This window comes from Mus caroli, chromosome 2 (genome assembly GCF_900094665.2).
Source record: "Mus caroli chromosome 2, CAROLI_EIJ_v1.1, whole genome shotgun sequence".
Taxonomy (NCBI): Eukaryota; Metazoa; Chordata; class Mammalia; order Rodentia; family Muridae; genus Mus; species Mus caroli.
This window is the reverse complement of record NC_034571.1, coordinates 21,623,636-21,637,219: the sequence shown is the minus strand read 5'-3', so window position 1 is coordinate 21,637,219 and position 13,584 is coordinate 21,623,636. Positions and strand designations below refer to the sequence as shown.

The following is a 13,584-nucleotide window of genomic DNA, read 5'->3' as shown; positions in this document are numbered from 1 at the left end:
ATCTGGGGTTAAAAATGTGTAGGCCCAGCTGAAGCAGTCTGTGAGACTGAACAGAGCACCTGTGGGCAACTGCTTTGGAGCTTTCCTGGAGGCAGGTTCTGAGGGAGCACCTGAGAGGATGCGGGAATGGACATGTATGCTAGGGATAAATAGATAGATAGATAGATAGATAGATAGATAGATAGATAGATAGATAGATAGATGATAGATAGATAGATAGATAGATAGATAGATAGATAGATCACCAGGAGTTTAGGGGGAAAATAGCCTGTTTTCCTTGGGCAAACTTTTAGGTCCATAATCTTAGCAGGTTGGGGTGGGGATCCCAGAACCAAGGAAAGGGGACTAGTTCCCAACCCCAGGAATAGACAGGTGGGAAACAGGCTGTTGATTGACAGTACGTATCTGGAGTCCATTTGACCTGTGGGAGGAGGATTCAAGTGGATCCCCTGAAGCTTATAAGAGGCAGGCAGATTTCTGAGTTCAAGGCCAGCTTGGTCTACAAAGTGAGTTCCAGGACAGCCAGGGTTATACAGAAAAACCCTGTCTACAAAAAAAAAAAACTAAAAAAAAAAAAAAAAAAAAAAAAAAAAAAAAAAAAAAAACTTTTTAAATTTGCAAAAGACTTGCATTTACCAACCTCAAACATCTTCCATTTGAATAATTATTTATTGCTAAGTACCTTAAATAATTGTCTAGTCACCCTCCAAAATTTGTACACCCCCTAGACTCTGTAAAATGCATTTCCCAACCTCAATCATATTCTGTGACCCTCAAGCACTTTCTTAGAAACTTGCCAATGCAAGGCCCTCTGCAGACGCGACTGAGCCAGGGTGATGCTGAAATGCTTTATTAGGAGTAGCTGGGGCTGGGGGCGGGTGAAGCCAAGGTCAAAGGGAAGTCCGTCAGTGAAGGTGAGGAAAACGGTCCAGGGTTAGGGAGCGCCAAGGACTGAGTTGGCTTTAGGGCAGGATCAGCAAGTGCACCCATGATGGGCTGGCTGCTGTACCAATGAGAATACAGCGGAATGGGAGACGCTGGCCAGTGGTCTTCTATCCTGAAGCATTTGTGCAGGTATTGCTGGACAGCCACAGGCAGGAGAGTGACTGTTTCTTACACCTGTGACCTGGCAAGTGTCTGCATGTTCCTGTGTGGGAGAGGTGGCCATGTGGAGAGCAGACTCCAAGGGTTAATGGGGGATCACTACTTGAGTAGACCACTTTTGCACAAGTGGATGAGAAGAATCAAAGCACATGGACCCTCCAACGCCAGAACCCAGGAACGTAGGGTTTCCATGGTAATTCCAGAGGGCCACTTACCTTAGTTACTTAGTTACTCGCAGACACACACTGATCTGTAGAAAGCAAGGACAGGGCATGCGTGAGCTTTTGCATAATGAGCCATCACATCTGCAGCTCAGACCCTCCCAAAGCCAAGACTTGAAGCTGGGCTCTGGTGCCCTTCTGAGGGGGCAATGGTGTTTGAGGGGAGGCAAAAAGACACATGTAACACAGAGTGACACAGACACACAAGGTACCCAGAGGCACACAGGAACAAGCAGAGCAGAGAAACAAGCTGGGTTTGGGAAGCTCATGGTCAGAGCCTTCTCTCACCCAGCTGCTCAGGTACGATGATGTTTTCTTCTCTGAATCCCTTGCTCATTGCAAATTTCTTGAATTCTTCCAGGGCCTCTTGGTTTTTCTCAGAGTTTGTCCCTATGGGGAAAGGGCCAGGTGAGCAGGGCAGCAGTAATGCAGAGCTCTGCAGGGAGCCAGTGACAGAGTCAAGAGCACTGACCAGCACTGGGGCTGCTAACCTGGAGCAGTGAGGACAAGGAGGAGGACCCTGGCAGGGAACATACTGCTCTAGGATGAGGACTCCCAAACACTGAGTACCCCCAAAGCCCTCTGTGAACCTTAAAAGGCCTTCACCATCTCTCCCAGATCTTTAAAAACTCGGGATCTCAGAAGCAAGGGGCTGTCCCCTGACCCTAGGGGGATCCTACCTGCACACTAAGGCCTCTGTCAGGTTATTTAGCTTCATATTGACTGGCACATGGGTGAGATCTCTAGATATGTCATTTTCCAGCACCAGAAGTGGACACCCCTGCTGAATGCTCAGGCACCCAAAGGTCACATAAGCTAGGTCCCCTCCCAGCTGACACACTTTCAATTTAGATCTTACACACTGTCTGGGCAACACGTTGAGTCTCCCCAGTCCCCAGTGCCCATCATGGCTGTTGCTATTTTGATGGCTACTAGAAGCACAGACCGTGGACAAGACACGGGGCCTCTGTTTCCTCACCTATGAGTTTCCCCTTCCGGTGTGACTTCCCATGGCGCTGGCCTTCACAATACAAGATGTAGTAGCCCTTTACAGAAGTCTCCTGAATATAGATGGTCTTCTTGCCCTTGACTAAGATGAACAGAGAAATAGTTCTTAGCATTTCATTTCTTGACACCTTTGGAGGTTTTTCCAAGAAATCATCAGGAACACCTGTGGTTAGTCACACAGGAGAGCCAGGCTGTCCAGCCCAGTGATCTCCAAAACTAGACAGAAGCTATCTTCCAGGACATGGCCAGGTCCTGCTGAGGATTCCAAACAAGGGAAGGGTTGAGAAGGCCGCCAGGCCTGACCCTCCCATCCTTGCTTTTCTGTTCTTAGCAATGCTTACATAAGAGTCAAGAGCTATACTGGAGTGCCTGGGGGTGGGCATGGGAGAACAGTTAGTACCTGGTGCTGAATAACCCATGACCTCTAATATGCGGTACATGGACTATGATGTGGTGGTTGTACTGGGAGCTAAAAAAAAAAAAAAGGCAGGCAGCCTGTTTGCAGGAACTTGCCCCTGCAGGAAAACGTGGGCTACATGGTACTCACAGGCAGTGTACTTGCGAGGCTCATCAGTTTTATGCATCAAAAATTTTTTCATGTGACAATGACCATTGTCCCTGTAAAACAGAAGTCATGCTCAGGTCACTGGGCATATCGCCTGACCAGGCAACTCCGAAGATTTATATCAAGACCATGCCTGAAATTAAGAGGATGGCATGGCAGCAAGCCCCCCTCATAAGCAGGGCATTCAGTAACCTATACCAAGATAAGAATGGGAACGGCAAGAAAGACAACTGCAGAAGCTTGGTGGGGACACTCACCAGAATGTTAGCTGGGCCTCTAAGTTCCCTCCTTCCAGGGCTACTATGGTCATAGGGAACACTTTCATAGGTCTCTTCCCATCTGTGTGATTCCTGTCACATACCATGGCCTGTGTGTACCAGATCCCAGAGAACTGCAGGAGACAGAGCCCAGATTACACCTCAGTCTGTTTCCTATTGTTCCCAGGCTCTAGTGCCTGAGCCTGTAGCCTGAACAGATACTCCAGAGCCTACGGTGCAGCTCTGAAGAGGGCTGACATCACACATCACCACATATGACCACTGTAGATTGAACCCAATCTTGGGCGATCTGGACTAGTGAGAACACAGGTTCTGTGTATGGTCTTAGAAGTCGGGAAGTCAGCCCTGAAGAAGTCCGCTGTCCTAAAAATCACAAGCTATGAAAATTTCTGGTATGGCATGTCACTCAAGCAAAGACCCGTGACATGACCCACTCATTCTCCTACTCCAGGTCAGTGCTCTTGGAGAGGCTCTGCTAATAATGCAGTAGTGTACCTGATCTGACCATTCCATGCGGGGGTGCAGGGTTAAACTCTAGTCTTTAAGAACCCCACTTGAACCGGTGGACCACCACCAACCAGGGTCAGGCCATCTCCTACCACCACCCATTGTCCCTCCCATCCTCACATCCTCCTGGTCATCTGGTGGGGCTTCCTGAGCCTTCAGGATAGCCACCAGCCCCAGCAGCAGGATGGTGAGAAGCAGGCTCTTCATCTCCAGGCACTGGGCTCTCACACAAGGCAGGTCACCTGGGTAGAGTGTGCTCTGGCTCCTCACAAGGTGCCCTTTATATCCCCCATGGACAGGGATGTGTGCCCACTTGGCACTAGCCATGTCCCTCCTGTCCATCTCTCATGGCCAAACACACATCCATCATGGAGCTGAAGGTTGTTGTTGTTGGGATCTGATGAATATCAACTCAGTGTCACCTGCAGATAAAGAAAGACACACAATGCTCTGGAAGGTCTGCGCCACCCAAGTGCTGTGCTCACAAAGGACCCTGGGGAATGAGCAACTNNGNTGGAGGGGGAGGGNCAGGCTTCNCTTCACACACCTGCCCTGCATCTGCCCATGGCTGCCCTGAGCTATGCTCCCTGAGATCTGGCCTCTGATCTCCTGCTGCTGAGAACTAGGCTGAGTTTCACAACCAGAGACCATCTTCTGGGTCCCAGATGGCTTGGCCCCTGCCTGGGGACTCACCTCATTGTCCCTTCCCTGCATGGATGCCCCACCAGGACTTCCCTGTAAGTGGGGTCACAAAACATCATCAAGGTAGACCCCCTGCCACTAGGGAATACCATGACCCCTGACCCACTTCATCCTGCAATGAGGCCAGTCGTGCTCTCTACAGAGCACTTCTTACTCTCAGATGCCTTGGTCCTTTTTCACAAACCGGCCAAGGCCCATCTACTGAACCACCAAGTAGAGTTCACTTTTCCTACATCTCACTTATAAGTTGGCTGCATGAAGAATTCCAGCCAAGCATTAGGGTCATGAGTATGTGTCCCCTAAATGAATCAGTGAAAGGGTTCATGTCTGTGACTTCAGGGGGTTCATGCCCAACAAGGGGACTTGATCTTTTGTTGCTCCCTTCTCTGAGGGCCCACTGACAGGATGTTTGCAGAGCCGGGACTGCCCTGATACAACTGAGGTCCATATGTGTTCATTTCTTGCCATCTTGTGCTATATGATGTATGGAGAGCCAGGCTCCATCACACCTGAGCTCCTATTGAACTTTATCTCTCCTGGGTTCACAGCCTCCCAGCAGGTTCTTTTCCTCATTAGCCTTGAACACCCCTTTGGTTTAAACATGGACAATGCAACAAATGTGTCCAGAGTTTATTATGACTGTATTATTTCTCTATGGACCTCAACCCAGCTAGGTAATCAGCAGGAATTTGTTTTTCACTCCTGAACATGCAATTCCTGGGCCCAGCCACCTTTCCTGAAACCCAACTGACCTAGACCCTGGAAACAAGTTTGGTCCCACAATAGCTTTTGCGCCTCTCTGGACCAAGATAAAGAAGCTTCTAGAATCTATAAACAGTATTAATGAACTCTCTATGACAGGTTCTGGATTGTGCCTCCTAAGGTCCTACCATACACCAGTCCTTTCCCCAGAAACCCTGCACCGTGGAAGGCGCTGCTGATCAGGAAGCATCAACCACCTGGTGGGAGAGGAGGGCTACTGCTTTTAGGACCAGGGCTAGCATTTCCATGTCTGTGGAGCACCCTCAGTGCTCCTGACATGTTTTCCTCCTCTTGCATGCATGAACCACTTATCTAAGCCACTTAGCATGTAGGTACACATGCTTCAATCCTTGAGACAGGAGGGGAACAACACACCCATGCTTGGGAAAGCCTGGACTCTGGCAGTGCTCTGAGTGTCAGTGAAGTCCTCTGGGTGCCTGCCATTGCCCACCTCTCCTGGCTGTGGTCAGCCTCTGAATGTTCCCAGCTCCCCCACTGTTAGCAGGCAGCAGTGAAGTTAAAGTGACAACAGACATTAATTGGAACAGGTAAATTGCAGGAATTTTTTTCCTGCAAATACATGAGCAAATATCTCCCCCGCTCAGATGGGCACCAAGCAAAAACCAACCTATGACTCCACCAATTTCCATCTTAGAATACCTGAGAGTTTTTTGAGTTCATTTCCAGAGCCTGGATGACTCCAAAGCAGACTTACTACAATAAAGTCTCACCCAGCATGGATGATGACTTCTTTATCCTTTCTCCAATGAAACCTTTCACAGTTCATGTTCTCTAACATGGTCTGAGGCCAGGAGGTCACATGGAATTAGGTCAGAATTCCTTATGGGGGTGGAAGGTACAGGAGAAAATGACTAGAATCTCAGAGGTGGAACTCTGAGATTCTCCCAACACCTCCTTCTAAGGCTGAGTATTAACAGTCCACCGGTAGATCTGGACAGTCCCTTGTAAGTAGTTACAGTTGCCCTGATGAAGATAATAGTCACTAAGATAAGAGAATAGCTGTGTGCATGGAGGACAGTGCCCAACTCTAAATAGGGGTGGTGCCACCGATGGTGGACAGGATCTGGAACTTGAAGTTATATTCTACTGAGGAGAGGTGCTCTCTGCAAACAGAAGTACAGATACCAGGGCCACCCTTGAGAGATGGTAAGTTACGACAATAAAGCTTTCTGTCCCCAGTGCTTCATGGCCTGAATTATTTCCCTGGGGTATTCCATTACACTGTGGTAGCAGGTGCTGCCTTCTGCTAGTCATCTTCCTCTTCTCCCTTGTCTCTGATTCTCAGTGAGGTCCCAGTTGCTTGGTGCTGCTCACTTGTAGGTGCTCACTGGAGAGCCAGTGTCTGAGCTTTGCATAGTATTTACATGAAATGAAACCTTGATGGTTGCTGCTGCAGCCCCGAGCTGGCCTGAGCTGAGACACATCTAGAAAGCATGAGACAAATGAGTGTCTATGAAGACCACAAACCACCTGAAAAGTGGGTTACAACTTGCTCCATGGCTGTCAGGCCAAGACTGAGTCTCCTACAGCTTGAAGCCCAGTTGTGGAATATAGACGCAAACCCTAAAGAGTCTGTGTCAAGGTAGACCCTGACTCAAGGTACTGATGGACAAAGCTCTGATTTCCCCAAGCTGTGCTAGATACTTCCTGACACACTGACACCCAGTTAAGTGCCTCTGTCTCCACTTTCTGTTTCTCTGGCACACAGTCTTGAAGAGCAGGTATGAAGTTATGAACACACTGTCACGTGTGGATCTGAAGCCCTATTTTCAGAGGCTCTGCAGAACGAAGCCATGGCTGGTAGCAATTAGTCACTGAGAGGGTCTCCTTCAACTGCATCTCATTCTAACCCTTTGTCCCTTCTCTCTGCTACCTTGATACCATGAGATGGCCAGCTCCTCCCCTGAACCTTCTCTGCCATGATGCTCTGAGTCACCATAGGCCCACAGCCATGAGACCAATCAATCATAGGCAGAACTTCTGAAAGTGGGAGCCACAATCAATGCTTCCTCCCTTCTCGTTGTTCTCTGGTGTGTTTAACCCAGTGATGGAAACCTGGCTAACACACCCTCAGTCTGCAGGAATGGAAACTGATAGGATAATGGGTCTGGGCTTTTCCTCCCCCCTTGAGATAACATGGAATATTCCAGCCTGGCACTCAGGAAGGGCCAAATCCAAGTTGCTCACAATGCTATCTGCTTCATTAAAATACATTTATCAAATGCAATTTAGTTTCTGACAAAAGTACAAAAGCAATTCACCATCCATCCCTTGGCACTGCATCAGTTGCCAGCCACAGGCAGGTCAGCCAGCAGACCTTGACTAGAGCCTGAGTGTTCCCTTCCAAGTCAGCTCTGACAGGATTACAGGCCTCAATTTCCTGTTGGTCTTGAAGCAATGAGAGGAAAACAAAGAAAGGATTGTCATGATCTGGGTGGCAAGGCAGTTCTGAGATCTGTCAGCAAGGGACAACCCTGTAAAAGGAAATTAGTGGGCTGACTTCTCACACTTAGAACAGCTTTGTAGGTAGGTAGGACGCGGCTGACTGGACAGAAAAACAAGTGATGCATTGAGAAGCATTTCAAGTTACATGAACAACACTTGTGTCGGCGAGGAAAACTCAACCCTTAACATCAGGTACACAAACCAACGGTGGACACGAGCAATGTACTTGAACAGAGATGACCAAAGATGCCATGTGTCTGGCAGGAAGCTCACAGGCACATGGGAACATTTCAGCCACCAGCAAAGCAGACACCACACACCCAAGACAACAACCAGGCATATTTAGATAATAGCAACTCAGGTGCACAGCTGCAGGAAGACAATGTGTATAAATATATTTTGGAAAACCATTTGTGATTTTTTTTTCTGTTGCTATACATACTAAATATATGGTCTAGCATTTTCTTTCAGGTATACATTCCAAAGTGCAAGCATAGGATTATACTACTACCAGCACCTGGGAAGCTAAGGCAGGACCATCCCCATGAGTTCAAGGCCAGCCTGAGCTGCACGGTAAGGCCTTGTCTCAAGAAAACAAAACACTTATATTAAAACTCTTCCCACTAATTAGACAGAATGAACAGAGCACACAAGCCCCTGGAGCTCAAAGTCACCTGAGCAGTTGTGGGTGGAAGAGCTGAGATTCCATTCAGGGTGTGCTGGCCACACCCTCACTGTAACTAGAGGGCTTTGGAGAGCTTTGATCATCCTCACACCATATTCCCCTGCACAGAGATCCCAGGATGCAGGATGATAGAGCAAGCTCCAGCAGAGTAGCATGGAGTGGCCTCACTCTACCTGACATACAGAACAGCCATGAAGCCTCAGGGAAATCTCAGCAGCTCAGTGAAGTGGGACTAGGTCTCTCTTGCTATCAGAAAGGTCAGACTTCTCCAATGGATGGACCCAGAGTTCAGGGAGTGGAAGCAAAGCCAGGCAGGTCTGGAATGCAGAGCCTCTCAGGGTGGGGGCATCTTGCTCAGAACACTTTCCAGGTCACCATCCCTGGTCAGAGCTGTGTCACTGAACTTCAAACTTCTTGGTGTCCTCCACTCTCCCTGTCCCCTGCATGCTCTCCCCCCTGCTCCTCCTCTCTCTGCAGTAGGGAACTGTTCAGGCAGCTTCCTGAAGTGTGTCCGTTTTGACGTGGATGTGGTTGATGCTGATGGTGCAGGAGCTCCTGTGATGATAAGTGTGTGGTCTTCTGTTTGTGGGCTCCAGAAAAAACGAAGCTGCCCTCCATGTTCCTGATACATTTCACAGACAGAGGATGCCTGAGCCCTGTGGAGAGGGGCAGCCCATCTTCAGACACTCCAACCCCTGAGATTTCTTGGTATGAGCCAACTACCTTATCCAAAATCACTGCAGACACGGGTTGTTAACTTTGAACCTGGCCTTACCATTGAGTCATGGCCAAACGCTGGCCAGTTACTTAAGTGACAGGAATTTTGACAGCTCCTTAGTCACCCATAAGTTAAGGCACTTCAGCCCCTTTCATCCTTCGGCGGATCAGTTAGGTTTGGGAGACTGCCAAGCTGCAATCGTCTATTTCTGCGATCCCATCCTCACTCCTTAGTGATTGTCATTCTGAAGCAACCCGCGTGTATTCTATCTCTGTCTGTGTTATGTGTCTCAGCCTTGCTACAATCCTACTTATTAAAGAATTACCCAGGATGCAAAATGAGAGATCCAAAGCTGTCTCTGTGAAACTGTGAGTGGTGGGATTCTGGGTGACAAGGCAAGAGAAGGGAAGCACCTAAGAGTTGCAGGAGGGGTGACTGTCACCCCTCCTTACGCTCTGCTCTCCATCCACTCACCTTTTCTTCCCTCCACTGTTCTTCTCATCCATTCATTCATTGATAACTCATTCACTACATACCACCCATCCCCAGATCACTCTCATTCATTCAGCAATCCTATCCACCTGTACCTACAAATTCACCTATGCATCCATCCATTATTGATCAACACTGATAAATATTATCGTGACTATGTGTCCATACCTCCATTTTTCCTAATGGCATTCATTGTAAGTCTGATATTTTACACATTACCGTTGACTTTGACCCCTGAGCCTGATTGTCATCACAGCCCAGCACCAAGACAGTTACAGGGGAGATATTTTCTATGGGGGACTCATCATTTCCTACAGTGACCTTCATGAATGGCTTAAGGTGTGTTCCTCCCTTTCTGATGCCTGTCTGCCCTCCCTGTGGCATATATGGCCCACCAACTGTCATAGATCCTGACCACCCCACTACCACTGTGAAGGAGCCTCACTCCCAGGGCACCGGAACCTTTTCCTAGTTCATTCTCTCAGCCTCTATCCCTGTGCCAAAGGAGGGGTGAGAACATGTGAAGGTGTCCTTTGATTCCAAATCCTTCTGCTCTTTTTAGCAGAGAGAGAGTTAAGGGTCAGACTGAGATGTCCCCTGAAACCAGAACCTTGGTCCCCCTGCACTAGTGAAAGCTCAAATTCTAGACTCACGTCCTGCTCCTTCCAGGCAGGGGCTAAGGAATCTTGGGAAATGAAGCCACAAGGCAGAGGCTGATGGTGAAGGGCAGAGCCTTCATCTCCAGGCTCTATTCAAGGATAAGTAAGTAACAAATAGGGACATCAGTAATGGAAAATGAAGGGATCATTCTGGTTTTAGCATGGTATTACATGTTAACAGAATAAGAGAGGATGAAGTATAAAACTAATTTGACAACCTATATAATAGCCACTGATTCTTTAGAAGAACCAGTGTTGACACAGGGCAATGTCATTGTGCCCCTAGAGTATAGCAAGGCACCAGGGCTCCTGCCTGTAATGTTGGCATCTGGGAGGCTGAGGTAGGACCATCCCCATGAGTTCAAGGCCAGTCTGAGCTACATGGCAAGGCCATGTCTCTACACAATAAAACACTAACTATTGACAATCTTCGTATTAATATTCTGACCTGATAGGTAACTACTTCACTAGTAAATTCAATTAAGGAAGTAATTTCAATAATCTTTGCATATTTCAAATGTAAGTTTATAAATTGCAAGGACTTGTTGGAGCTAAAACAACCTTTATACAAAGTCTGAAAAGGACATCAGTGGTATTAAAGTGCTGCAGGATCATTCCTATTGCGAGTGCACGAACCAGGGCCACCATATGTGGAGTGCAGAAGACCATGCAGGGGACTGGAGAAGTGACTAGGTAGTTAAGGGCCTGTACTGGTCTTGTGACTTACAACTGCTTTTAACTGCAACTTCAGGGAATCCAACACAATTTTTCTGGACTTCAAAGGCACCCACATTCATGTGCATATACCCAGACAGACACACTGCTCTAGATCAAAAAGAAAAAAAATCACACTCAAAAAGAATAGATGGTGGAATATAATCAAACTTAGAACTGAAATCAATAAAATAGAAACAAACAAAACACAAAAGAATAAATGAAACTAAGAGTTGGTGTGTTGAGAAATAAATAGCATTGACAAATCTTATCCAAATCAACTAAAAGGCAGAGAAAAGAATATCCAAATTAACCCAATTGGAAATAAAAAGTAGAACATAACATCAGACATTGGAGGAATCCAGAGGATCATCAGGATATACTTTAAAACCTGTGCTCCATTCAATTGGAAAATGTAAAATAAATTGATAATTTTCTAGATACAGACCACTTTCCAAAGTTCAATCAATATCAGATAATCAATTTAAACAGACCTATAACCCCTAATGATAGAGAAGCAGTCATTAAAAGTCTCCCAATCATGCCAGCAGGAGGTGACGGTGCCTATAGGAGGCAGAGGCAGACTGATCTCTGTGAGACTGAGGCCAGCCTGGTCTACAGAGCAACTTCTAGGACAGCCAGAGCTGCATAGAGAAAGAAATTCTGTCTTGAAAATAGGTCTCCAAAAAAAAAATAAATAAAATTTAAAATCTCAGGGCATTAGTGCAGAATTCTACTTGTCTAGACCTTCAAAGAAGAGTTAATGCCAATACTCCTCAAATTAGCCCACAAAATACAAGTAGAAGGGACATTGACCATTTCATCTTACACTGATACCCAAACCACATAAAGACCCAATAAGAAAGAGAATTACAGACTGATCTCCCTTATGAATATACATACAAAAATATTCAATAAAATGCATGCAAACCAAATCCAAGCACACATCAAAAAGATCATCCATCATGATCAAGTAGACTTCATCCCAGAGATGCAGGGATGATGTTTCAATATATGAAAATCAATAAATGTAATCCACCATATAAATAAACTGAAAGACAAAACCCACATGATCATCTCATTAGATGCAATAAGATGGCCTTTGACAGCATCCAACATCCCTTCATGATAAAAGACTTGGAATGAGTAGGAATATAAGGGACATATCTCAACATAATAAAGGCAATTTACAGCAAGCCCATAACCAAAATGAACTTAAATGGAGAGAAACACAAAGCAATTCTACTAAAATTAGGAACAAGACAAAGTTGTCCAATCTCTCCATATCTGTTGAAATCTTGAAGCCTTAGCTAGAGCACTAGACAATTGAAGGAGATCAAATGGATACAAATTGGAAAGAAAAAAAGTCTAAGTATCTTTATTTGCAGATTATATGCAAATAGTATGCAGAAATGACCCCAAAAATTCCACCAGGAAACTGCTACAGCTGATAAACACTTTCAGCAACATAATTGGATACAAAATTAACTCATAAAAATCAATAGCCCTGCTCTGTACAAATGACAAATATAACAAGAAAGAAATCAGGGGAACAACTTTTGACAATAGCCTCGAATAATACAAAGTATCTTGGTTAACTCTAACCAAGCAACTGAAAGATCTGTACAACAAAATCTTTAATTCTTCAAAGAAAGAAATTGAAGATACCAGAAGAGAAAGACCTCCAATGCTCGTGGATTGGTGGGATTAACATACTAAAAATGACTATCCTCTCCAAAGCAATCTACAGATTCAGCACGGTCCCCATCAAAATTTCAATACAATTCTTCCCAGAACTTGAAAGGTCAATTTTCCGCTTCATATAGAAACACAAAAATCTCAGGATGGCTAAGATAATCCTGAATAATAAAAGATTTATGGAGGATTCACCATCTCTGATTTCCAGTTGTACCACAGTGAAATAGTAATAAAAACAGTGTGGTATTGGCACATATTTATCAATGGAATCAAATAGAAAATCCCATATTTAAATCCATATAACTATGAATACCTAATTTTTGATGAGACTAGAAATACAAACTGGAGAGGTGGGGAAACGTCTTCAACAAATGGTGCTGATCTAACGGGATGCCTGCATGTACAAGAATCCTAACGGATCCATATCTATCATCCTGCACAAAACTCAAGTCCAAGTGGATCAATAAAGACCTCAACATAAAACCAGATACACTGAACCTGAAAGAAGAGAAAGCTGGGAATAGCCTGGGAGACAACTTCCTGAACAGAGCATCCTAGCTCATACACTAAGGTTAATAATCCATATCTGGGATCTATGAAACTTTGCTTCTGAAGGCAAAGGACGCTGTCAATCTGACAAAGAAGCAACTTATATAATGGGAAAAGATTTCCACCATCTCTACACCCAATAGACAGTTAATATCCAAAATATACAAAGAACTACAAGAAAGGTGGGAGCTCCCCTTTTCTGAAGAGAAAGGGAGGAGAAGTGGATGAAGAGAAGGAAAGGTGGGGGAGGAGAGTGCGAGAAGGGGAACTGTGGTTGGGATGTAAAATAATTAATCTAAGAAAGAGGACACCTGAAAAAATTTTAAAGTAGGGCATAGATCTAAACAGAGAACTTTCTTTTTTTTAATTTTTAATATTTTTATTACATATTTTCCTCAGTTACATTTCCAATGCTATCCCAAAAGTCCCCCCTAGTGCCCCCCACTTCCCTACCCA

General features: G+C 45.6%; 1 protein-coding gene across 1 annotated transcript; it reads right to left on the bottom strand.

Annotated features, from left to right (window-relative positions):
• Positions 1-1,328: 1,328 nt before the first annotated feature.
• LOC110306041 (odorant-binding protein 2a-like) lies at positions 1,329-3,956 on the bottom strand. The gene is made up of 6 exons (XM_021178237.2): positions 3,804-3,956; positions 3,156-3,289; positions 2,881-2,951; positions 2,305-2,415; positions 1,614-1,715; positions 1,329-1,354 (listed from the first exon to the last, which is right to left on the bottom strand). Exons 1-6 carry the CDS (start codon positions 3,888-3,890, stop codon positions 1,329-1,331), a joined length of 531 nt encoding a protein of 176 aa, XP_021033896.1. The 5' UTR covers positions 3,891-3,956.
• Positions 3,957-13,584: the final 9,628 nt, after the last annotated feature.